Source organism: Xenopus laevis, chromosome 8L, assembly GCF_017654675.1.
Source record: "Xenopus laevis strain J_2021 chromosome 8L, Xenopus_laevis_v10.1, whole genome shotgun sequence".
Lineage (NCBI taxonomy): Eukaryota > Metazoa > Chordata > Amphibia > Anura > Pipidae > Xenopus > Xenopus laevis.
The window spans coordinates 18,658,123-18,681,701 of record NC_054385.1 but is presented as its reverse complement, the minus strand read 5'-3'; the positions used below and the strand labels follow the sequence as shown (position 1 = coordinate 18,681,701).

At 39.4% G+C, this 23,579-nt stretch overlaps 1 protein-coding gene across 3 annotated transcripts in view; it reads right to left on the bottom strand.

Annotated features, from left to right (window-relative positions):
• Positions 1 to 23,579, bottom strand: part of mapkap1.L (MAPK associated protein 1 L homeolog) — a 133,807-nt gene that overhangs the window by 91,720 nt on the left and 18,508 nt on the right. For all 3 annotated transcript variants that reach the window (XM_018228648.2, XM_018228647.2, NM_001086997.1), the window contains 2 exon segments: positions 22,486 to 22,634; positions 5,208 to 5,380 (listed from right to left, as the gene is read on the bottom strand). In XM_018228648.2, coding sequence (XP_018084137.1) covers positions 5,208 to 5,380; positions 22,486 to 22,634 — 322 coding nt within the window.

The following is a 23,579-nucleotide window of genomic DNA, read 5'->3' as shown; positions in this document are numbered from 1 at the left end:
AGTTTTACAGGGGTACCCAAGCTACAAGTCAATTTATTTAAAGGAGAAGCAAACCCTAACCCCAGCCTAGCTGCTACCCTGGGCAAATGCCCCTAAAGCTGTCCATAGACACAAAGATACGATCGTACGAATCAACGTACGATCAGACTTCCCCCTCTCCCGACCTGCCACTAACCATTCCGATCAAATAAAGTACAAAAGAACAGATCAGCCGATGTTCTGCCCCTGACAGCAATCGTACGAAAGTTATGTCCGACCAAATCTAGTGACAGTCTCCCTCTGAAAATCGTAGGATCGGCAATACATGCAGAGATATTACCCGCAGCCGACAGAAATCTTTTAACCTGTCCGATCGACCAAACGACCGATGTCCGCCGGACGAAAAATGTCGGGACTCTCCACAAACGTTCCGAAAATCGTACGAATTCTCCATTCGTACGATCAGATCTTTGCGTCTATGGCCATCTTAAGTCTTTACTTACCCCTCGGCACAGATTTTGTCCAGCGGAGTTCACAGGCGTCATCTTCTTCTCTTCTGTAATCTTCGGGAAGTAAGTGGCGTATCGGCACATGCGCAGTTGAAGCGATTTTCTGTTTCGCGACAACTGGGGTACAATCACATATACTGCAAGCTGGGATGCTGGAAATAGATCTGCATATCAGGTAGGCCTAGTTCACGATCTTCAGAACTTTGTTATGAATGGGCTAAACATATTTTAACCCTGGTAAAATTAATTTAGGCAGATGGAACTATAGAGCGTTTAAATTGGAATTTTGTATATGCAGACCCTACCCCCAAAGCCACAATGGAAGAAATGCTCACTGCTGAAGGGATATGGCCATTTTATGTCGAACTGGGTCTACAATCAAGGCATACCTCCAAACTGCCCCGTTTTCTGCGGAACAGTCCCGATTCTGACAGCTCAGCCGGCAGTCCGGAGTTATTTACTGAAATAATGCCCCAACTTTCTCTTTGATCTCCTGCACTGATGCCAGAAAAAGATAAGCATCTGATGAAGTGGCGGGGAGCCATGAAATGCGTTAAGCAGCAGCCTAGACCTGAGGCATGCTGCTGTAATTCGTAATTTTTAATGATCACCAAATAAATTTTGGTTTTTTACCTTTATATTCTGGCTTCCTCGGTGCTCCGTTTTTTGCCCTAAGTCTGACAGAAAAAGATACAAAGTTTCTGAAACTTAACCCAGAACACACAGCACTTGTAACAATTTAAGATAAGCAAAGTTACAATTGTAACTATTTAAGATAAGTAGGTCTCTTGGGAAAACTGAGACTAGCAGCTTAAAGGGCAATTCACTCATTAGTCAAACGGTTATAACACATAAAACATTGCACTAAAACTCCTATAAATGCGTTCAAACTTTCATAACCTGCCAAATTGTGGATGTGGTAATTAGGGGAGGTGGCCATTAAATGGTTGTGGCCAAAAATTTCGCTACGAGTGGCATATGTTTTTGTCCTTTTTTGTTTTATAAATGTTGGGAGGTATGATCAAGGCAGTGTAGTGGGATAAATCAATAGGATAGAGATAAATATATATATATTTATATAAATGCACCTCTAATCAATCAAAATGGAGCCGTGGTGATACAGTTAATTTTAAATCTCTCTGAGAGGAATAAATAAAGGAGGCGATCCAAGCCCGAATTAAGTGAGTAATGCCTGGAGGTATGTCCACAGTACTAAGTCAATACGTTTTCTGCATCCATGGGCACCAAAGGCTTATGACACACATAAAATCCACTTAACCTGCTTCCCACTAGAAGGTATTTTCAGCCCCAACTGATATGTTGCCTAGTGAGCCATTCATGTTTGTGTGTTAGAGCTACCCTACTGCTTCTCTACAGGAGAGGATGAAATATCTTCCATAGACTCCAGTAAATTTTTTACTTCATTGGCCATGATATAAGTCAATATAAGCTCTGAAGACTTTCCAGTGTCTCAAAGATGCTTTGATTATTTCGTTCTTTAAACCTTTCTCACAAAAACGACAAACAAAATATAAAACTGAACTAGAAGATCTCCTCGATTCAATACATTAATTTAGAATCTTTCATACGTCCCCCTCGACCCATTCCCCCCTCATTTTTTTTTTGGAGTTTTAATTGCATGATTGATGTGGAAATTAATTAATCGCAAAGTGCATGCTAATTGTTTAATTGCTCGCTTGATCTATATGGATCATTTTCGGGAATTAAAAGGAACTGATTTACTCTGGCTATTGATTGAAAGTGGCACTGAGTTATTTTGCTCGCTACCTGATTTGAAATTCCCTCAATTAATTCCCAAAACCTTTCGCTTCAGAAGCGGCTGAGAGAGTTTGCCCCTTCTGGCTGATCTATACCAACTTGTCATGCTTAAGAGATATTTATTATTAGATCCGGCAAGTAATAATGACACATTAATATTAGCAGGGGCTGTACATTCGCACAGAATGGATTGCCAATGTGGAATTAAAACCGATATATTTGTCAGTATCAATTTTCTCAAATTCGGTTGTGACCCGTGAGGACAAATTAATGGGCAATCCCTCCTCATTCTGTCCGCTTTCCAGCAGTCCTTGTCAGGAGAGGGGAGCGCTGCCATAGAACTGCTTTTACATCATATTTCATCTTCATCTATTAGTTTTTGGCCTACTGTAACACACTGCATTGATGAATATTAATTTTTATTTTATGAACACAGGTTCGGAACGCGAGTTTTTGCAACTGCAGAATGGCAGAATTTAGCAACAGATGAGCATAAACTTAGCTAGGGCTATCAAGGATATCTGTAAATTCTGCAGGTTTTAAGTGTGAGCTCTCAGGCTGTAATATGGACAAGTCTCATGATGCTTTTTACTGTTCGGCAGCGATGCGTGGGTCGCCCTGAAACCCACAGGACCCGACTTTGTTCCTGCCGACCCACTGCTCCTGTATCAAAGGTCAGCCATAATTGCACCCATTTAAAGGAGAACCAAACCCTAAAAATCAATGTGGCTAAAAATGCCATATTTTATATACTGAACTTATTGCACCAGCCTAAAGTTTCAGTGTCTGTGACACTCACATGCTCAGTGGGCTCTGAGCAGCTGTTGAGAAGCAACGCTTAGGGGTTGTCACAAATTATCAAGCATAAAATGAGCTTTCCCTGTAATAAAAGCTGATGCTACAGGGCTGATCGTTACATTATGATGCTAATTGCACTAGTTTCTGTGCTGCCATGTAGTAATTATCTGTATTAATTACTAATCAGCCTTATATTGTGACATTTCTATTCTATGTGTACTGTATATTGTGAGTGGGTCCCTAAGCTCAGTAAGTGACAGGCTAAGGCTAAAGGGCTGTGGTTGCCTTGGGTTGGTAGAAAAGCCCAGAACATAATGTACATTTCTACCTACTTTTTTAGTTAAACTTTAGTTCTCCTTTAAGGAGCGTGCTCCCATCTTAGCAGCTGTCTGGACCTTTCTATCTATGGATTTGTTTTGTGTTTCTTGTGGTGGAACAAAATGTAGAGCTGATATCTCAAGAAATAAAAATACCATAATTTCCAATATTATTTTTAAGGGGGGGGATGTATGTAAACATGAAGATAAATGCTTCAGGTGATTATTTTAGAACAAAGACTAATTGAAGAAAATTATACTAATTGTTAAAATTACACTAATTTTCCAGATTTTTGTAGGAAGAAGAGAAGTTACGCGTATTACTTTCTTTAGGACTCTTTTATCTTGCCAACATGGAAATGGAAAAGGGGAGGCTGCTGGCGTATCTCAAGAGCAAGGTTTTCAAACACAAATTTATACCAATGTAGTAGGCCTTACAAATCATTCAGCTTTGAACAGCTTAAGCCAGATGGAATAAAGGCTTAATTGGTTGCTATACGTTACAAAATTGCACCTGTGAAAGCAAATGAAGGGCAGCTAATGTGTAGTTCAAGCCCCAAAATTTGGACAGGGCCACCCTTACTTTCTTATAAGGTTTCAAGTATAGGAACACATTGGTGTATCAGGCAGTAAAGGAATTTGCAGCAAGAACAGAGTGTTTAACTTGTACAGAAACCCATACATATAGTCTTTGCAATAAATGAGAAGCATTTGTGTTGAAAAGTGCCTAAAAGTGATTTCTTGGCTCTGATAATTTGATAACTTGATAGAGGGCCCTGCAGGGCCCTACACATTATCTTTATGCTATTGTGAGCTAATAATATGTACTTATTAGTACTTACTTGTCCCTCAGGCAACCTGCGTGAGGACCACTGACCAGTTTATGGACTTTTTTTTTAAAAAAAAGAGGACTTTTATGCCATTGACTGGTTACCTTCCTGTATATAACAGACTTGGGAGGTTATTTATTAAGGTTCGAGTTGTGTTTTCTATGAAGAATCAAGTTTTCAAGGTTATTGTTTGGTCAAAACTCACATTTAAAAAAAACGAATCCGAAAATACACCATCAAAAACCTGTCGAGGTCATGTAGGAGTCAATGGCAGAAGTCCCTTGAACTATTTGAAGATGTCAATAGCCTTCATTTTTTGGAGGGTTTCGAGTTTTTTTCGTCGAATACTCAATTAGAGTTTAGGTTTTTGCAGCTTGAACTCACTGAATCAAGTTTTTTTTTTATTCAAGTTTTTTTTTTAAACACGATACCATTAGAGTTGTGAGTTCATTTTGCTAATATTCAACCTTTTATAAATAATCACCTTGTCTAATGTGGACTAGACTAGACTGCTAAAGACTAAACATAATAACAATGTTATTGGCTGTTTTGGGTTTCCCAGAGGAACCTTTCGTTTTGGAGATGATCTCAAATATTCCTAGTCCAGTGTTCTTCTGGAAGCCTCCTTTAATATGACGAATCAAGACAAGTCTTATAGCGTGGAATTACTCATTCAGTAAAAAAACAAATGTTTTTAGAGTACAGGTATGGGATCCGTTATCCAGAAACCCGTTATTCAAAAGCTCAATATTACAGACTCCATTATAAAAAAATATTTTCCTTTTCTCTGTAGTAATAAAAAAGTAGCTTGTATTTAAGATATAATTGATCCCTATTGAAAGCAAAAACCTGCCAAAAGGATTTTCTAGTAGACTTAAGGTAAGAAGATCTAAATTATGGAAAGATCGTTTATCCGGAAGACCCCAGGTCCCGAGCATTCTGGATAATAGGTTCCCTACCTGTATTACCAGTTAAGTGTTATAATGAATATTTACTTGAGTTTGGGTTCCCGGCTCTCAGTCGTATACTGCCAGCAAATCAGTCCAATTAAGTCATGAACTTTAGCATTGGCGATGGTAACCACAGTCATGGGCAGCAGTTTATCTTGGCTAGTTTGCATGGAGAGGTACACATCAATTTTCTTGGTGGCTGTGGTACCCACATGGCCCTGTAAAAAAAAAAAAAAATAATAATATTTTTACGTTTGTGGGTAGATCTGCTGTGATAAAACACAGACAGACAGATCAAGTGTGAAATCTGGAAAGTCATGTCAAATGAAATATTCATTAGACACTCCCTCTGGTCTGCTTCTATTCAAGTGGGCAGAACAGGAATTATCATTTCATCAGTAGATATTAGAATGTATTAAGACAGCTGCAAGCTACAAACCCTGAAAGACAGCCTATTTGTCCAATGAGGGCCCCGCAGTTATATGTCTGTATAAATAATACAAAAGGAGTTATTCCCCATACATGTTAATCCCATTGCTACAGTTGGGCAGTACAGGCTTTATTTTTAAGATATAACTAAAGAGACGGTGTTGGACTGATTGGGATCTGCACATATGGAAGGTTTATGCTTGCTGCCTTTGTTTCTTGCCGTTATTTATGTGCTAAGATGATATCACACAGTGAAATAAAGTGCACGGCTCTTTTTTTTCCCCCTCTTTACTTTAACGGGCTTGTAAATAAACTTGCATTGGGAGTAAGCAGATTCATTAGGGATCTGGACATTAAACCAAAGGAAAACAGCCGTATAAAACATGATTTGTTGCTTATACATGGAGTCAAAAAAAGTGAAGGAGATTAACTCTTGGTTTGCATGAGGGGCCAGCAATGGGGGTTTTCTTCTAGCCCTTAAAAAGTGTCTTAAATGTATTTACCTGAATCCCTTTAGTTTCTTAATTATGGGGGAGAATATTCAAGTGATACCTTGGAGGCCAGTTACTCAATTTTGAATCAATGCAGGATAGCATTTTGTACACCTCTTTTATAACAATAGTCTCGCCTACATCTACTCATAGGCTTTTCCATGAATGTAATGTGCTTCTCTGAAGGATTACTTTTCACATAAACAAGTATCTGTTTTGTTTCTAGTCTTTGGTGGCATTAAAAGTTCATCTGAAGCCCAGTTCAGGACTGTCCGCGCCCCGGTTCTGGGATGCAGCCTGGCGGTTGGAGACCCCTGAATTACAGCATTCAGATAAAGGACGCAAAGGAAAGGCCATCCTTGCCAATGGGCAAGTGGTAAGTACATGGCCCTGTTGCAGCCTGCATCATACAGATGCCGAAGTTAGAGGACTGCTGGAGGTGGGAGGAGTCCCATGAAGCATTCAACCTGTAACCCACATTTTTACCCATTTGTACCTGCTACCCGAGCTGTAACTGCCTAACCTTCAACTAGGGTTGCCACCTGGCTGGTATTTGACCGGTCTAGCTGGAAATTACATTGCCAGTAAATTTGACATGCCCTACAATCATAGCCTGCCCTTCCCATCTCCTCTGCGGAATACCTCTTCTAACCAAAGGCTTGCCTATTTCCCTGCCCAGTCTGCCCATTTTCCCTCATGTTTTTCCAGCCCCATCTACCTTTACTTCTTCCAACCTGTCTGTTTACCCATATGTCATAGTCCCATAGAACCGCAGCCACAACTGTCAGCAAGGCCAGTCCCAACCCGAAGGCCAGTAACAGGCAAGAAAAAAGGTGGCAACCCTACCTGCAACCCAACTCGCTACCCACTGACCAGGTCTGGACTGAGAATCCAAATAGGCCCTGGCATTTCAGGTACCCAGAGGCCCAAACAGCCCCCACCAGCCCAGAACCCACAGATTGCCAGTCCAGGCCTGTCACTGACCACCATAAAAACCAGAACTGCTGCAGACCAGGCCTGGCTTTGTAAGAAGTGGGTGGGACAAAAAAAACAAAAAGGTTTAAAGGAGAAGGAAAGGTGACATCACTGGGTTTTTCAAATGTAAGGCACTCCACATTGATTATAATCACTTACTAGAGACCAAGATATTTCTTCAGGAGCACTACGGAGTCATCTTCTTATGCTTCTCATTTTTCATGTCCGGGTCGGCACATGCACAGTAGAGTGAAAAGGCCAGCTTTTTGCTTTAAATTCAGCTTTTCACACTACTTGGCATGCAAAACCACTTAGAAGCTGGAAGAAGGTTGTAACATAATGCTCAGTACCCCATGCGGGTGTGGTTTTGTGCTAAAAGGGGCACCAGGGCATCAGGTAAGTGATCACAAACTAATATCTGTGTTTAACTATTAGTTTGTAGCCTTACAGAGCATTTGTTTTTAGATGGGGTCAGTGACCGCCATTTGAGGGTTTAAGCACACAGGCAGATTCGGGGAGATTTAGTCGCCTGGCGACTAATCGGCTCTTCTGCGGGGTGACTACCCGAACTGCCTTCCCCCTGCCTGCTATAATGACAAAACGCCAGCGCCAATGCACTTCCTCGTGAGGCAACTTCGGGCTACTCCGGAAATCTAAGCCCCACAGAAGAGGCAATTTTTCGGCAGGTGACTAAATCTCCCCGAATCTGCGCGTGTGCTTAAACCCTGAAAGCTGGAATGAGTCAGAAGCATAATTTTTTAAATAAAACTATAACAAATAAATAATGAAGACCAATTGTAAAGTTGCTTAGAACTGGTCATTCTATAATGTACTAAAAGTTACCTTAACGGTGAACCACCCCCTTTAACAGATATCAATTGCGACAAAAGCAAAAAAAAAAAGTTCATGTTCCTTATCTAAAGATCTCTTTCTGGATTTGGTTTTTATAATTGGTTTTAATTGCAAACGCCTACACTTAAATGGGAAACAATGATTAGTAGGCTTGGAGAAAATATTACAATAGTGCTTTTACCGCGTATTGGACTGATTTATTAATGGGCTACATTTTTGGAGGCCATCTTGCATTACAAAAAAAATAGCAAAAATATACTCGTAAAGAAGATCTCAAGAACATGAATCATTTTGGGGTCCCATTTGGCATGAGGGCCTGCTATTGAACCACAACTTTGTAACTTCTAGTTTCTGGTGCATCGGTGTAAGGAAATACAACAATGAAGGACTTCCTATGATTTATAAGCGGTGTTGCAGTTAGCTCTGCAAGACATTCATTATGAGATTTCTTAAAAGTTCTGTACAAGAACTATAGAAAAATATGCAAAGGTAGTAAGTTATTAGACAGCTATCAAAAATTATTGCTAGAAAAAAAGTCCAACTTGCTTTCACTCATTAGAGCGAGACATTTGGAGAGATCTGCAATTTGTGAAACAGCATGCTTGAGCCATAATATGAGAATAACTGGTGACATGGATAATGGAGGTGGAGGGAAAAGAAATGAAGTCTGCCTGTGTTTTGAGAACTTCAAAACCCATCATCTCCTAAATCATCTATGTTTGGATTATGCATAGAGATGTAGTTGGAGGGGTGTGAATGTGACATCCCTAAGCTAAATTTTCAACCCCCTCCTTTTCATCCATGGTGTGAGGCAGGATTTAATGTAAGCCCGCTGGGGAATGTGTTCCTCTTCTCCATTACTGGCTGATGGGTCTAGCTGAAAGGTTACGGTGTAGTCATTAACTTGCTCCTAAATTATACGGCAAATTTGGAGCGATCTTGAAATGACCTCTAAGACAATTTAATGCTAGCCTTGCTGAGAAAGAATTCTGGTAATTCAAGACAGCACTCGCTGCTAGGGCACAGCACTATAGAAGGCGTCACAAAGGCGTTGAGGCTTAATTTAAAATAATGCATATTTTCCTTTCATTTCTATTTTATCTCGCAAAAAAAAAAAAAAATCTGCTTTTATGCTTTTTTTAAGTGGTGTAAGATAAAAAAGCAGTTTATATTTCTTAAATGCGATTATATATATATATATATATATATATATATATATCTATATATATTTATATATCTATATATATTTATATATCTATATATTTATATATCTATACACACCAATAGTTTCCAGACCAGCACTCCCTGCAACTTACCGTATATACTCGAGTATAAGCCGAGTTTTTCAGCCCTCAAAATATGCTGAAAAACTCAACCTCGGCTTATACTCGGGTCAAGCGCAAAAACGGTCGCTGGCGTCTAAGAATAGTCGCCGGCGCCTAAGAATAGTCGCAGGCTTCCAAGAATAGTTGCAGGATTCCAAGAATAGTCGCCGGCGTCCAATAATAGTCTCCAAGAATATTCGTCGGCGTCCAAGAATGGTCGCCGGCATCCAAAAACGAGACGCCGGCACCTCTAATGGGAGCAGAAACCCTCAATTTTTTGATTGAAACTTACCAGAAGCTGCTGCATTTCTCACCCTAGGCTTATACTCGAGTCAATAAGCTTTCCCAGTTTTTGGAGGTAAAATTAGGTACCTCGGCTTATACTCGGGACGGCTTATACTCGAGTATATACGGTATTAGCTGCACTTTGAAACTATTGGTGTATACAAGATTACCGTGCTCCCCTCCTATCTAAATCAGCCTTGGAGTGCGGATACTCATTGGAAAGTTATATATATATATATATATATATATATATATATATATATATATATATATATATATATATATATATATATATATATATATATATATAATGATGGTGGATGAAGAAGGTGGTGTACTGATGGGACTGTAGCCAATTTAAGCTCTTGGTCCAAACACTTTTGAAAGAAATGCTCCTGCATAAATGCTGCATTAAGGTCCATGCAGTTGCCCTTCACCCTATGATGTTCAGTCAGGTCAGCCTCTACCAATTTACAGGGGATAAAGAGAGAATGGAGACCATAACTGGCACCAACAGCAAGCATCATGAGCGAATGCCAGTGAAGCAGGGTTAGAACTTTAAAAGGGTGGTTCACCTATTAGTTAAAGTGGACCTGTCACCCAGACACAAAAATCTGCATAATTAAATTCCTTTTACAAATTAAACATGAAATCCAATTTCTATTTTTTATTAAAGCATTCATAGCCGTTGTAAGCTCAATTAAAAATCTCAGCTGTCAATCAAATATTGTCTGCCCCTCCTCTATGCCTTAGGCATAGAGGCGGGGCAGTCAATTACTTTCACTTTCCACTCAGCACTTCCTAGATGTCACTGCTCTCCACACATTCCCCCATTCTCTTCACCATTTAATTGTGTAGCCAGGGCATGGGGATGGACATCTGGTCCCCCTTTCTGGTGCACAAACAAGATTCTGAAGTGATGCAAGGCTTGCCTTAATTACAGTGTCCACAAAATGGCTCCTGCCTGCTTGCTATAATTATAAGTTCCCAGGCTGAAGGAAACAAGATTCAAATAATTTACGAGATAGCAGCTCCCTAACAAAGGATAACAGCTCCCTGGAAGATCTAAGAACAGCACTTAATAGTAAAAGCCAAGTCCCACTGAGACTGATTCAGTTACATTAAGTAGATGAAATAACAGCCTGCCAGAAAGTAATTCCATCCTAAAGTGCAGGCACAAGTAACATGGCTGGGGCAGCTGGGAAACTGACAAAATGTCTAGCCCCATGTCAGATTTCCAAATTGAATATAAAAAAATCTGTTTGCTCTTTTGAGAAATTGATTTCAGTGCAAAATTCTGCAAAAATTCTTGGAAAAAAAATGTTTCCATGACAGTACCCCTTTAAGTGAAATCCCAGTCTCCATTCCCACAATACAGGAAAAGACAACTGCAAAGGAAACCCACTCCTCTAAAAACAGCTATTTAGATAAATATCCATTTTAAAATGATGGTTAGAAAGAATGTCACAAAATACTGCTATAGGCATAGAATGAAGAAACAAACCAGCCAAAATTCCTCCCTCTGGTGGCAAAGGTGACACATAAAGTCTGCATTGGTTACTGGAAGGCTCAGCAAGGGCTGATCAAAGATGGGAGATTTCCAGGCAGATCAAATCATTTGTTATCAATTAGAAAACTGCATTCTAAAGTGACTGTGGGAAGGAAGGGGGGGCAGTATTGCTCAGCACCACAGCCATTATTTAATTATAGGGCCAGATGGTTTAAGGCTCCGCTAGGCAGAATATGCCATGAGAAATACTTTATCTCCATTGCAATCATCACTACAACATCAGCTCCAGGGCTGAACTAACGCTCATGTTTTATTCCAGCCGCTCCTGTTGTATGTAGAAGTTAATTATGTTTCAAGAAAAGAACCAGGGTTTTCCCAGCTCAGTCTTTCCAGTGTCAGTGGAATCGGCAACACCAGCAGGGAAAAAGTTAAGTGCACCAAAAGTGAAAAGTGAGAATAGTTAAAAGGGGTTAACTGCCCTATCGGCTACAAAGAAGTCATTAGAAAAGGTCTAATCTACAATGATTTATTGTTTTGCCAATGGCTTAACCTGAAAGAAATGCAGCGAGGATATGCTGCTACCTTCTAGTAGCACCTTAAAAAGGGTAAAAGCAGGATAAAGAGTTCAAACAAACTCCTAATGTTCCCGTATACAGTATTACTCGCATATACTATAACTACAATAAGTACAATATTACAAAGGCCAGGATCACTTATGCAACAACATGAGCGGGCCCTCCCTGATGCAGATGCATTAGGCCGTACCCACTACCCAAACCCCATTTTTATGTGAAAAAGTTCAAATTCGATAAGTGAAAAATAGAACAGCATATATAGCCTCTCAATCCTTCAGAACATATGTATCAGCATATCCATTGTCTATGTGTCCTAGTATAAATGTATCAGTAACTTCATGTCATACTAGTGCAATTTGGCTTTTCAATTAGTTGGGTCAGTGTCCACATGGCCCCAGAGTCTGCAATGGACTGACTGACCTTGGGGCAAGTGGAATACTGCAGTGCTGGTGGCAGGGCATCTCAGCTGACCAGGGCCGATTTTAAAAATCCCATGCCCCTAGGTCACCAGCACCGAACGACGCCCACCCTTGCCACATTAGCCCCCCGTTCACATACCCTGGCAGAGCCAACCTGCCAACAATCAACCATCACCCCCCAAACTCGCACTTGCCCAACGCCTTCTCCCCTGTTGCAGACGCCATCACTGGGGACTGGGCGGGCGGGAGTTTCAAACAACTGTAAAAATCTCCCACTTAGTCCCCAGTTAGGGTCAGGGCACACGCACAGATTCAGGGAGATTAGTCGTCCAGAGACAAATCTCCTCTTCTTCAGGGCAACTAATCTCCCCAAACTGTTTCCCGTCGGCTAGAATGTAGATCGGCAGTGGGATGGCACCTGGAGCACTTCGTTTTGCAAAGTCGCTTGAAGTTTCCTTGTGAGGCAACTTCGGAAGACTTCGGAAAACGAAGGGCTCCAAGTGCCATCCTGCCTGCGATTTACATTCTAGCTGGCTTCTGCTATTAAAAATCGCTACCCCCTACCCTACATAGCCCCCCTCTCTGCCCCCCCCGCCTAGGTGTTATCTCCTGTAAATGCCCTGTAACAGAAATGCTGGGAAATTGGTTGAAGGGGTGTATGTATCATCCAGATTTCTGTCATACTGTTTTTAAGCAACCAGGTAAATGTACATTTTTTCACGGGTCTGTGGCTAGCTGTAATAGCCGGAAAAAGGACCCAGTTTATGAGAGTGTTGAGTGTTGGGCTGGATCCGATTCCAGATGGATGGTCCAAGTTTGCCCAACACCTGAGAGAAGAACAGGTGTTTTCTCTCCTTAAGTAGGGAAGGGATTGTGTGTCTCTCTCGCTCAATCCTGGGAAAAAAAGAGCAGGCAGTGCAGGCCTGTTAGAGAGCCAGATACGTGCTGTGCCACAAATACTCTTTTCTGTTAGGTGCTGGATGTTAGATTCTCACCTAGTTAGTTAGGAGCTAATTGTTTAGTTAGTTTGTTTTGATTCATGTCTTCCTGCCAACCAGACAAATAAAACTGGTTGTGGCCAGTTGCACATTACCAGCCAGTTTTGTGTTCTTTTGCGTGGACTCCAATACTGCTGTGCACCCGTCTACCCCCAGGAGACGATGACCCTGTTACCTCAAACGGTTACAGCCCCTAATTCTTTACGGAACTGTCCTTGCAGAGTCAGAGCGTCGGAGCTCACGGTTGCCGTCTTTGTTCTTCTTTGGGTCGTTCTTCTTTGGCAATTCGTTCTTCTTTGGGTCTTCTTCCTTCCCTTTGGCAATTTCAGTCACTTACAGTGCATGCTCAGTTGCCACAAACCGAAAAACTGCTCCAACTGTGCATGCGCCGATCAGTTCCCGAAGAAGAACAAAGATGTGAAGATGGCACCCGTGAGCTCCGCTGCTCTAACTCTAAATTTCGTGTTTTTTTAATATAAAATATGAATTTTAGTGGAAAAAAAAAACAAATTTTTCTGAATTTATTATACCCCGAGGATGGAAAAAGTCTGAATCTGAAAATACGGCATCTCAGAACTGCCGAGTTTGCATATAAGTCAACGTTAGATGTCCCGAATATATCTTCATCTGAGCTCAATTCCGCTCAATAATCCGAAGATTTTGTGGTTTTTGGGCAAAAATCTGAATAAAAAAAAATCGGGGTTTTGGGTTTTTTTCCCACAAAGGAAATTGTCTGGAAAATGTAATGATAAGTTGGGGGGAAAACCCAATTTCGATTTTGGTCAGAGTATTTTTCAGAAAAAAAGGAGATAAATTTGGACTTTGATAAAAGGGCCTCTTATTCTTCTACTGCAGGGATCCCCAACCTTTTGAACCCGTGAGCAACATTCAGAAGTAAAAGGAGTTGGGGAGCAACACTAGCATGAAAAATGTTCTTGGGGTGCACTGCCAAATAAGTGCTGTGATTGGCCATTTGGTAGCCACTATTTGGATTGTCAACCTACAATGAGGCTCTGTTTGGCAGTACATCTGGTTTTTATACAACCAAAACTTGCCTCCAAGCCTGGAATTCAAAAAATAAGCGCCTGCTTTGAGGCCACTGGGAGCAACATCCAAGGGGTTGGAGAGCAACATGTTGCTCACGAGCTACTGGTTGGGGATCACTGTTCTACTGCATTGGAACCAAAGTGGGAATGTGTCAAGTAGTTTTGGAGATTTTCTTCAGTCTGGCTCAAGCATTTAGCCCCCATGGTGGTGCAATAATTAGCACTGCTGTCTTGAAATTGTGGAGTCCTACGTTTGATTCCATTCAGGGCACTATATACGTGTCTGCATGGGTGTCTTCTGGGTGGTTTCCTGCCACAATATTTAAGTTACACCTGATAAAACGGACCATACCGTGAGAGGGATCGTAGATTGTACACTTCACAGGGCCTGGTATGAATGATGTATAATCTTTGTAAAACTCTGCTGAAAACACCACTGCTAGAATACAAGAATAATAAAGAGAAAATACACAAAACCAAACCTGGCTTTAGTTTTTTTTTTTTGTATATCAACGGCAATATATACTTTTGTTCTAATTCCAATCCAATGCTTCTATGACTCAAATGAAAAAAATGATCATGAAAAAAAAAATTATAGCACATTAATTTCAAATATTTGATATTTTACAGGTAACCATTTTAAAGTTATGGCTCCTTAAAGAGAGTGTACTTCTAAGATTAACTGACGACAGCGACGCTATCATCACAATCAAATGTATTCGCTTCTGTAAAACTTGTGTGCGCTTGTTTACCTGAAACAATGTCGCTCATTACCCACACTAATTTTAGGTGGCTAGAATGCGTGGCGTCCAAAAACTGAAGCCAGAACTTAGGAGGGTGGCGCATATTGATTCCTGCAGCTCTCCTTCTCTAAGAGTAATGCATAGTCATTTGAGGAGTTTGAAGTGAGATGCCACGAGTCCCAGTTTTTAAGAACCAGCAGTGGAGCTTAATTGAAAGCAAATTGCTTTTGTTTCTCGTTCCCTCATTTTGGTAAACAGCACTACATTTTTGGCTCTGTTCAGCTAGAGAGAATTCAGCTCTCTGTGGAGAGGTTTAATTGCAGCTTTCCATTTGCAGTGGGGCCTAGACTTGCCCTAACAATCAGGTGAGGCCTTGTGCATTAATATGCTGGGATCCGATGTGTTAATTTGATGTAACTTTTTTCCCTCTGCCTTGACAATGTGTCATTAATTTGTTCGTGGGCTGAGCTTGCTGTGGAGCGATGACAGATTCAAATGCAGGGTTTCTTTATCCTAATCGTTCCTTTTCGACACGCCCCAGCCTGCTGCTTTCCTAGGGACTGCTGTTAATTTGTAATGAACTGGCATTCAGGAGGGCGCCTTGATTTTTAATTCTGACTGTGTCAGATCCTTCAGGAAAATTACAAGTTTCTGTAGTTACAATTACTGCCAAGCTCCACTGATGAGAGGTTTACAGAAACGGCTCCTTTGTGAAGCAGGCTGAGTGTAATCGGCTGAAACGGGGTTTATCTCGACAGAAAAAAAAGAATGCAGGGTTTTTCTCTTCTATTTTAAAGGCAGCTCTTAACCCTTGGAAACTTACAAAAAAAAAAAAAAACACAACACGGTAAAAATCACAATTTTGCTGTCAACTTAATTAGTGAGTAGTGTAGAAATAAGAGTGGTAAATAGCTTGACATTAGCATAACATGCCACAAATACTGTAATGTGGAAAATAGAGATCTTGGGAACAAAAGATGCATTTTTCAAAGGGCTCTGCACCTTCTGATCATGAGACATTTGGATACTGCATTCTTTAAGAATATTCGCAATCATAAAATGTTTTGCGGTCATTTTTTTTAAAATAAGGATTTATCTTAAAGCGAGTAGGGTGCTGAGCCCAACAGAAATGCTGTTGACCTTTTTTTGGCGCTTAGGAGGAATATTAGAGAATCAGCATTGTACTTTTCCTGTTTCCCAATAAAATACTAAAATAATATATATTTTTTTGGAGGGGGGGGTTAAAACCAATGCTATTGCCCCACAACATCTGATAAATGAAGTATATATTTAGGGAGACGTGAGTGCATTAACAAACAGGTCTTATGATAATCCCAGCTATTCTTTCCTATGGAAATAGCTGTATACATATACCATTACAGTTCAGAAATAACAAGCTCACTCCAACTAAATGTTGAGTATTTAGCTGTTCATAAACTTACTGTTTGCTTTGGCAGGCTTAAAGGAACATTTACATGGGTAACTTTGTATCTGACTATCTTTATCTGACTATATCTGACTATATCAATCATGCATACTTTTTTTTCTGCCTTCACAACTACTCAATTTGTTTTTCATGTTAGCAACACAAATGAACGATTTTTCCAATATAAAACATCGTTCTTTATATGTGTATGGCCATCTTAAATCCCTACAATGTGCAGAAGATCACAGCTACCGGATCTTCAGAAATTTTGAGTTCAAGAACACATTTCTGGTCCAACATTCGGTTAGACCCATCTTACCTTATCAAGCGGTTCCAAATACACAAAAACATGGTTAGTAAGTATTATGTACTCCCCTTTACTAATAAATAAACTTCCACATTATCTCACCTCAGTCCTGCAACCAGGACTACTTCCTTTAATGCTCATGTGGACCACCAAGGGTTTTTTTTTTTATAGCCCCAACATCTGCTCAAAAGCTCCATTTAGACCTATTTTTACTGCCTATTACATGTAAAATATATAGTATATAATACACAAAAGCCATGAATATCCTGTAAATTATATCCTTATAAACGGTGAGTAGTGATGTCATCAGTTATAAACGGTGAGTAGTGATGTAATTTCTGCCACATGACTCACTAAAATTTGTGTATTATAATTAATAAAGTACCCCCAGTTGTAAAATATGAGGATATTATAAGTTACCTCGGAGTTCCATGACCTGTATAAAAACACTCGGCCTTCGGCCTCGTGTTTTTATATGGTCATGAAACTCCTCGGTAACTTATAATATCCTTATATTTTACAAGAGGGGGTACTTTATTCACTATATATAGTATTAGGCAACATCATTCCATGATTGGGGGGGGGTAGCGGTGGCGATATTTTTAAAAAAGCTTTTGAAAGAATTCCTCTCAAATCTCAAATGTTATGCTGCAGGCAAAGAACAGAACAGAAACTCTAGTGGCTCTAAACACATCGAACTTCTCTAGTTATGTCTATAGAGAATCTCTTTGGCAAGGTAAGCAATGTTGAAGACCCGACTGTCGAATTATAATTGATAAATTTACATTTCTTTTAGAATTCTTCTATGCCAATTATAAACGTTTCCAAATCCCCGTTTCCAACAGGGGTTCCCTGTTTCTGAGAAAATGCTTGCACATTTACGCTGCTTGTCAAATTGACAAGGAATGTTTATTCTCCAGCCGTACTATCCCTCTACATCCATCGGCACCACGTCGAAGTGCAATAAAGAATCATTAGCTGCATTAATACAACATCAAGTAACACCTTAGGCATATTTTATTAGTATATTTTTATGCGGGTTGGGGGTGAAACAGAATAATACTTAATTTTTCTATTGTCCTGCTCTGTTATAGCTCATTATAATGCCTCTTGTTATAAGAGCTTTTTAAAACCATTACCTACAGAGATGTTAAAGACTGAGCTATTAAAAGGTTACTTTAATGTGAATAATAGCCTCCCCGATATACTCCAGTTAATTACTATTGGAAACCAGTTCCATTTTAATTTAGGGCTGAACATTTAATGAAGGATATGCCAAGGTAGCAATAATGACAACAACAAAAAAAATTATTCATGGTCAACAGACCCATTACTGCTGTCTCGTTTAAAGAGATAATATCCTGCCTGGTTCCGCATTACTGCGCTCCACAATCAAAAATGACATTTTTTTGCCATTTCTCGCCTTGTCTGTCAAATTAAAAAGCAGAGGGTTGATTGATAGTACCGGCTTTAAGATTGTACAAATTTATTTCCAACAGCAGGGCCAGGACCTTCCTGATTTCAGGAAGGGGGAAAAATGCAGCAGTTTATATAAATGTTACCAGTTTATCGGGATGCACAGAATATTTTTGAGCAAAAATATTTTTAATTGATTTTTATTAATGGTCAGTGATCTCCATAAATGTGGACATACTTCACCTTCCTTCATTCAAACAAACAACTGGATACAAATCATAAAATAACCATTAAAAAAAGGATATACAGGGGCTGTTGTGGGTGGAGATTTAAGCATGTAACATCACTATTATTTAATGTAAGTGCTTTAACGGACAGCATTTTAAATGATTTGCATTCAATAACAGTGGGATCTTGTTATTAACCCCCGAATAAAAATCTGAAAAAAAAGAAAATTATGATTTCAGCTGGATTTATGTAGGATTCATATGCAATAGTCTATTAAAGGAACAGATATCACTGTTTTTCCTTTTAAATAAAGCTTCAATGCCAAAAATTCACAAACAGCCAACAGACGGACATTAGGGTTTGTTTACTAGCAGTGGCAAATTTGCACCCCTGCAGTAAAAAATAACACTCGCTAAGCAAAAAAAAAAAAAAAGCCATAGACTCCTCTAATGTATAGTGCACCAAAAAAGTCGATGTGAAAACTTCACCATTTTCACAGATTTGCTCATTGTAGTTACAATTATGAAATAACATTTCCTGTGTGCTATGGGTTACTGCCAATGGCAAAGGTACTGTCTGCCATTCCTGAGTCCACACTCCCTCTTCCTCAAACAATCTACACAGACTCACATTCCGCCTCCCTTTTTTTCTTCCACACACTAGGCTTTCTAGCCAAGTAATTGCCTTACAATCCTCCAGCTCTTCTTAGAACTACCTGTCCCAGTTAGATCCTATTCAGTGAGAATGAGGATCTTTCGAAGATTGCCAATTGATCTGTGTCGCAATTCGCTACTTTAAAATCTCGAAAGGTGGCCATACACAGAGAGATCTGCTCGTTTGGCGGAGCGAGCGGATCTCTCCCCGATATGCCCACCTTGAGGTGGGCGATATCGAGCTGAAAGGACAATAATGAAAGGAATATGGGCGATCGGATCGCAGGACTGCATCAACGAACATATGCAGTCCGCGATCTGACGGGATTATTAGCCCTGGCCGTTCGACATCTGACTGACTTTTGGTCAGATATCGATCAGGGATCCCCGTCAGAGGGCCCCATACACGGGCCAATAAGCTGCTCGGTCTGTTGGCAGCTTTTATCAGTCCGTGTATGGCCACCTTAAAACGAGCATCTGAAACGGCATATTTGTTCACATCTGCAGTATTTCCTTGGAATAAGCTTTTATTTACCTGATGCCCTTTTGCAGCGGAAAACAAACTGAACTTGTTACTATGGTCTGAAGACAGGGATTTACTATAAAGCTGAAAGCATTTAGAATAGTTTACCAGTAAAACAAATCTGAAGCGGTTTACACATATTCCTTCTGAAATTTACCTTCTCCCTAAAAGGAATAAAATCACAGCACCAACAAGGCAGTACAGGTATGGGATACCTTATCCTGAAACCCATTTTCCAGAAAGCTTCGGTTTATGGAATGGCTGTCTTCGATAGACTCCATTTTATCTAAATAATCCAAATTTCCCTTTTCTCTGTAATAATAAAACAGTTCCTTGTTCCAAACTAAGATATAATTATTCTTCATTTGAAGCAAAACCAGCCTATTGGGTTTATTTCATGTTTTTCAAGATCCGTTTACTGAAAAACGCCAGGTCCGTAGCATTTTGGATAACAAGTCCTGTACCTGTAGGTGTTTTTCATGAGCAAATCTCTTTCCTGACAAAACATTGCCAGTTTCACGATTTAGCAGGTAAGAGATATATTCCCCTCACAGAAAATTCTCTTTTCTTCCCCATTTTTTCTGAACTATGGCTAACACAGTACAACTCTCTCCTGTGTGCAGTGGGGTGGAAATGGATACTTGTATGAGGCTAAGTTTAAAGCCTTGCATGACAGCAAAGGAAGCACTTGTTTCACATTCCAGCTTCTATAAAATGTGGCTTCTGCTTTAACCACTTGAGAGCCACAGAAATAAGACGAAGAAAAAAATTAAACGGAACATTACTTAATTCTACAGAGCAAGGTGCATGGCTACATTAGTTATTGTTAGTTAACTTACTGTTGTCTAGGGCTACCAAAGCTGCCTAAATAGCTGGCACTATGCTAATGAATGATGATTATTTATGATGACAATAGCGCTTTAAACACAAAGCTCTATCTTAATAGAACAGCTGACGTTAGGAAGTTCCATTGCAATGAGCATCTGACATAACCTTTCCGCAGTAAAATCCAGGCCAGACGCAGAGGGGATAAAAATTACACTTTGTGTTGTTTTATACTGCAACAATTCAACTGCTAAGTTTCCCTTGTTCATTGTTATAAATTTAGCCGAGCAGTGTGTTGGGATGTGAGTTGCACAGAGCGCTGGGACCACAGTGTTAATAGCAATGTCTTGTTCAGGATCCTAGTAAATGGCTCTGCGTACTTCTAATTATCTGAATCGTGCTCCACGCAAGAGCAGCAGGCAAAAAATGGTATTTAAAGACTGCACATCCCTAAATGCTGCTAAAATCCATTAACCAGCGAGTGTTAATTGGAGCCATATTCATATTCATTTGCACTCCGGGCCCTGATAAAATATTTCCCAAGGTACGCTTTAAAAGGAGTCTTAATTTAAGGAACTGCTACAATCAACACTTATGAAAATTAACAGCTGAGTAATTAGTGCTCATGAATTATGCCATAGCCCACGCTTGCAGACATAGGGACGAATGAGCTGATGAAGCGGCTGGGACAGAGAGGTGTCCCCTGAAGATGGGACATCATTAACCCCCCACTCACATTTTACTTTTTTTAAATAAGAGGCTATGGCTATTTATTTTTTTTGCCTGTATGCAGCCCAATATAAATCCATAAAAAGTGCAAAATTTGCAGTAGTAAGGAGTTTAAAAGTACATTTGTGCCTGTCTTTGCTAGAAAGTGTAACAGAGCATATGCTGCTACTTCCACAGATTAACATTGTTTTGCCCCTATTTTTTTTTTTTTTTTTTTTTTTTTAGAGCAGCTCATGCTTTTGCTTCATATCTGCAGTTATACTTATATAAGTAACTCATTGTCATGTTGCTTGTTATATAGACTGTAAAACAAAATCTTTGTGATCAACAGATTGTACTGTTCTGCTGAAATATAAGTAATAAATCAGCTACAATTTATTTGAATGTAAATATAAAAGGAGGTTTGTACTTTATGTAAAATATGAGGAATTGCCAACAGGGCTCTGATGCATGCAACATTTCCTGATGCTATCTAACGCAGACAGCGATCTATACACAGGCCTGACGCAGGTCTCTGCATTCTAAAGAGTCACAGGCACAGAGTCCTGCAGCTACCTATAAAATGCACCGTGCGGTGTGCAAAAAGATGGCTGACTATGGCTTGTTTTTTGCAGTATGCACACTGCAGGGCAGATTTATCAAGGGTCGAATTGAAAATTTACTTTTCAAGTTTTTTTTATGGTTAAAGCTGTGAAATTTGACTAGAAAGTTATTCAAATTAGATTTGAGTTTTTTAAAAAAAATTCAAATTAGATTTTTGAGATGTATCATACTATGGCCCTTTAAGAACTCAAATTCAATTCAACTATTTGTCACCTAAAACCTGCAAAATTACTGTTTACGTCAATGTGAGAGGTCCAGGCATCAATTCTGAGTTGTTTGCAGCGTTCCTGGCATTCAAGATATTTCAGAGAAATTCGAATCAAATTTGATTCGAGATTTTGGATCAACTTTATTAGAGTTTAAAATTATTATTTTTTTTTTTATTCAATAAATATCGATTGGTCGAATTTCGAATTTATGGGAGTTTTTAAAAAGAAATGTTGCTTGTAAATTAGACCATAGGACTGTCTGCCAGGCTCACTGGGAGCCATATAAATGATTAAATATACAGAAACAGTATTTCAGAATTATGTTCCAAACAACTTCCAGCCAGAATATAGGCTTTGTTGACTCAAAGCTGTGAGAATGTCAGCACAGAATTGATAGAAATTTTCAAACAAGGCTGATATTTTTCTGCTCACGTGGCCAGCTTTAGGAGGGAGTCAGAAACAAGAATGAATATGGCACAAAGAATCAAAAGGCGTGGTTGCAATTACAGTCCTGAGTGCCATAATACTTTATCTTAGGTAAGAGCAGACAGTTTGGAGACACAGAGATAAAGAGGAGAGAAAGAAACTAAAACAAAGCTGGTTCTGAAGCAAGGAAAGGATCTAGGGTAGAAAACAGATAGGGGTAACTTTTCATTTGTTTTCCCTAATTCACACCAGACATTTGCACTGCTCCACTATCCAAAGTTAAAATAACTGCCTGTAAAAATAGAGCATGGAACATGACGGAAGACTCACCTTGCCATCAAATTTGGAATATTCATTGAAGGGATTATTTAGCTGTAGAGGGCACTGTTCCAGTCGAACAGACAGGATGGACTGTTTGCCGTGGTTCAGATCTCTTTCCTTGAAGTTCTTCCTTTCAAACAGTGAGCCGAGCTCCTCAGCTGCAGCGAAGACAAATGGAATCTGAGCAAGATTTCTACATGACCAGCTAGATTTAAAGGGCACGTCAACCCCAAAAATAAAAACTTGCTTAATTAAAGAAAACATAACGCTAAGCAACTTATTAATAAACATTCATTACACATTTTCTATGGTTTTTAAGTTATTGGTATATGCATTGCTATTGAAAGCAGTGTTTGACTGTCCCTTTCTATTCTCTGCCCTGATGGCTCAGACTGTTGATACAATGTAAGACGAGACAGCTGATTAACAGATCTGCCTTTCCTAGGGAACGAAGACTTTTGCAACATTGTTTAAAAAGCAACAACCAGGCATTAAGCAAATGCTGCTTTCAATAACAATTGTTTTTACAAATAAGTTTAAAAGTATTGAAAACTTTTAATACAGGTTTATTGGAAAGTTGCTTAGAATCATGTTTTCTTTTATTAGGCAAGATTTTATTTTGGGGTTAACTTGTCGTTTGAGCTAAATAACAACTTTTCCCTTAAAATGTCCTTAAAAAGGGGTTGTTCATCTTCCAAAAGTTGTCCACCAGAAATACAGACTTTTTTCAATAGATTTCCTTCTATACATTGATTCTGGAAAAGTAAATAAAAATTATAAATTTCAATGTTCCTCTAGTGTTTCAGTCTGGCAGTTTAGTAATCCAGGTGCAGATTCTGAAATGTTACAATTTGCTACATTTAGATGCTACATTAGTTGATACATTCCTCAGCAGTATATTTGGAATATTGGTAACTATTGTATCAATTATAATAGCCACCTTTAATGAAATTGTGGGATTCTGGTCAGCGGGACAAAGATAAAAAAAATGTATCAACTAAATGCATCGGTTTGGAACATTTATCATCTTACACAGCATTTTAATATGAGTTTAGAAGTGCCAGTGCCAGATCGAAGGGGAAAGAAAACAACTTAATTTAGAA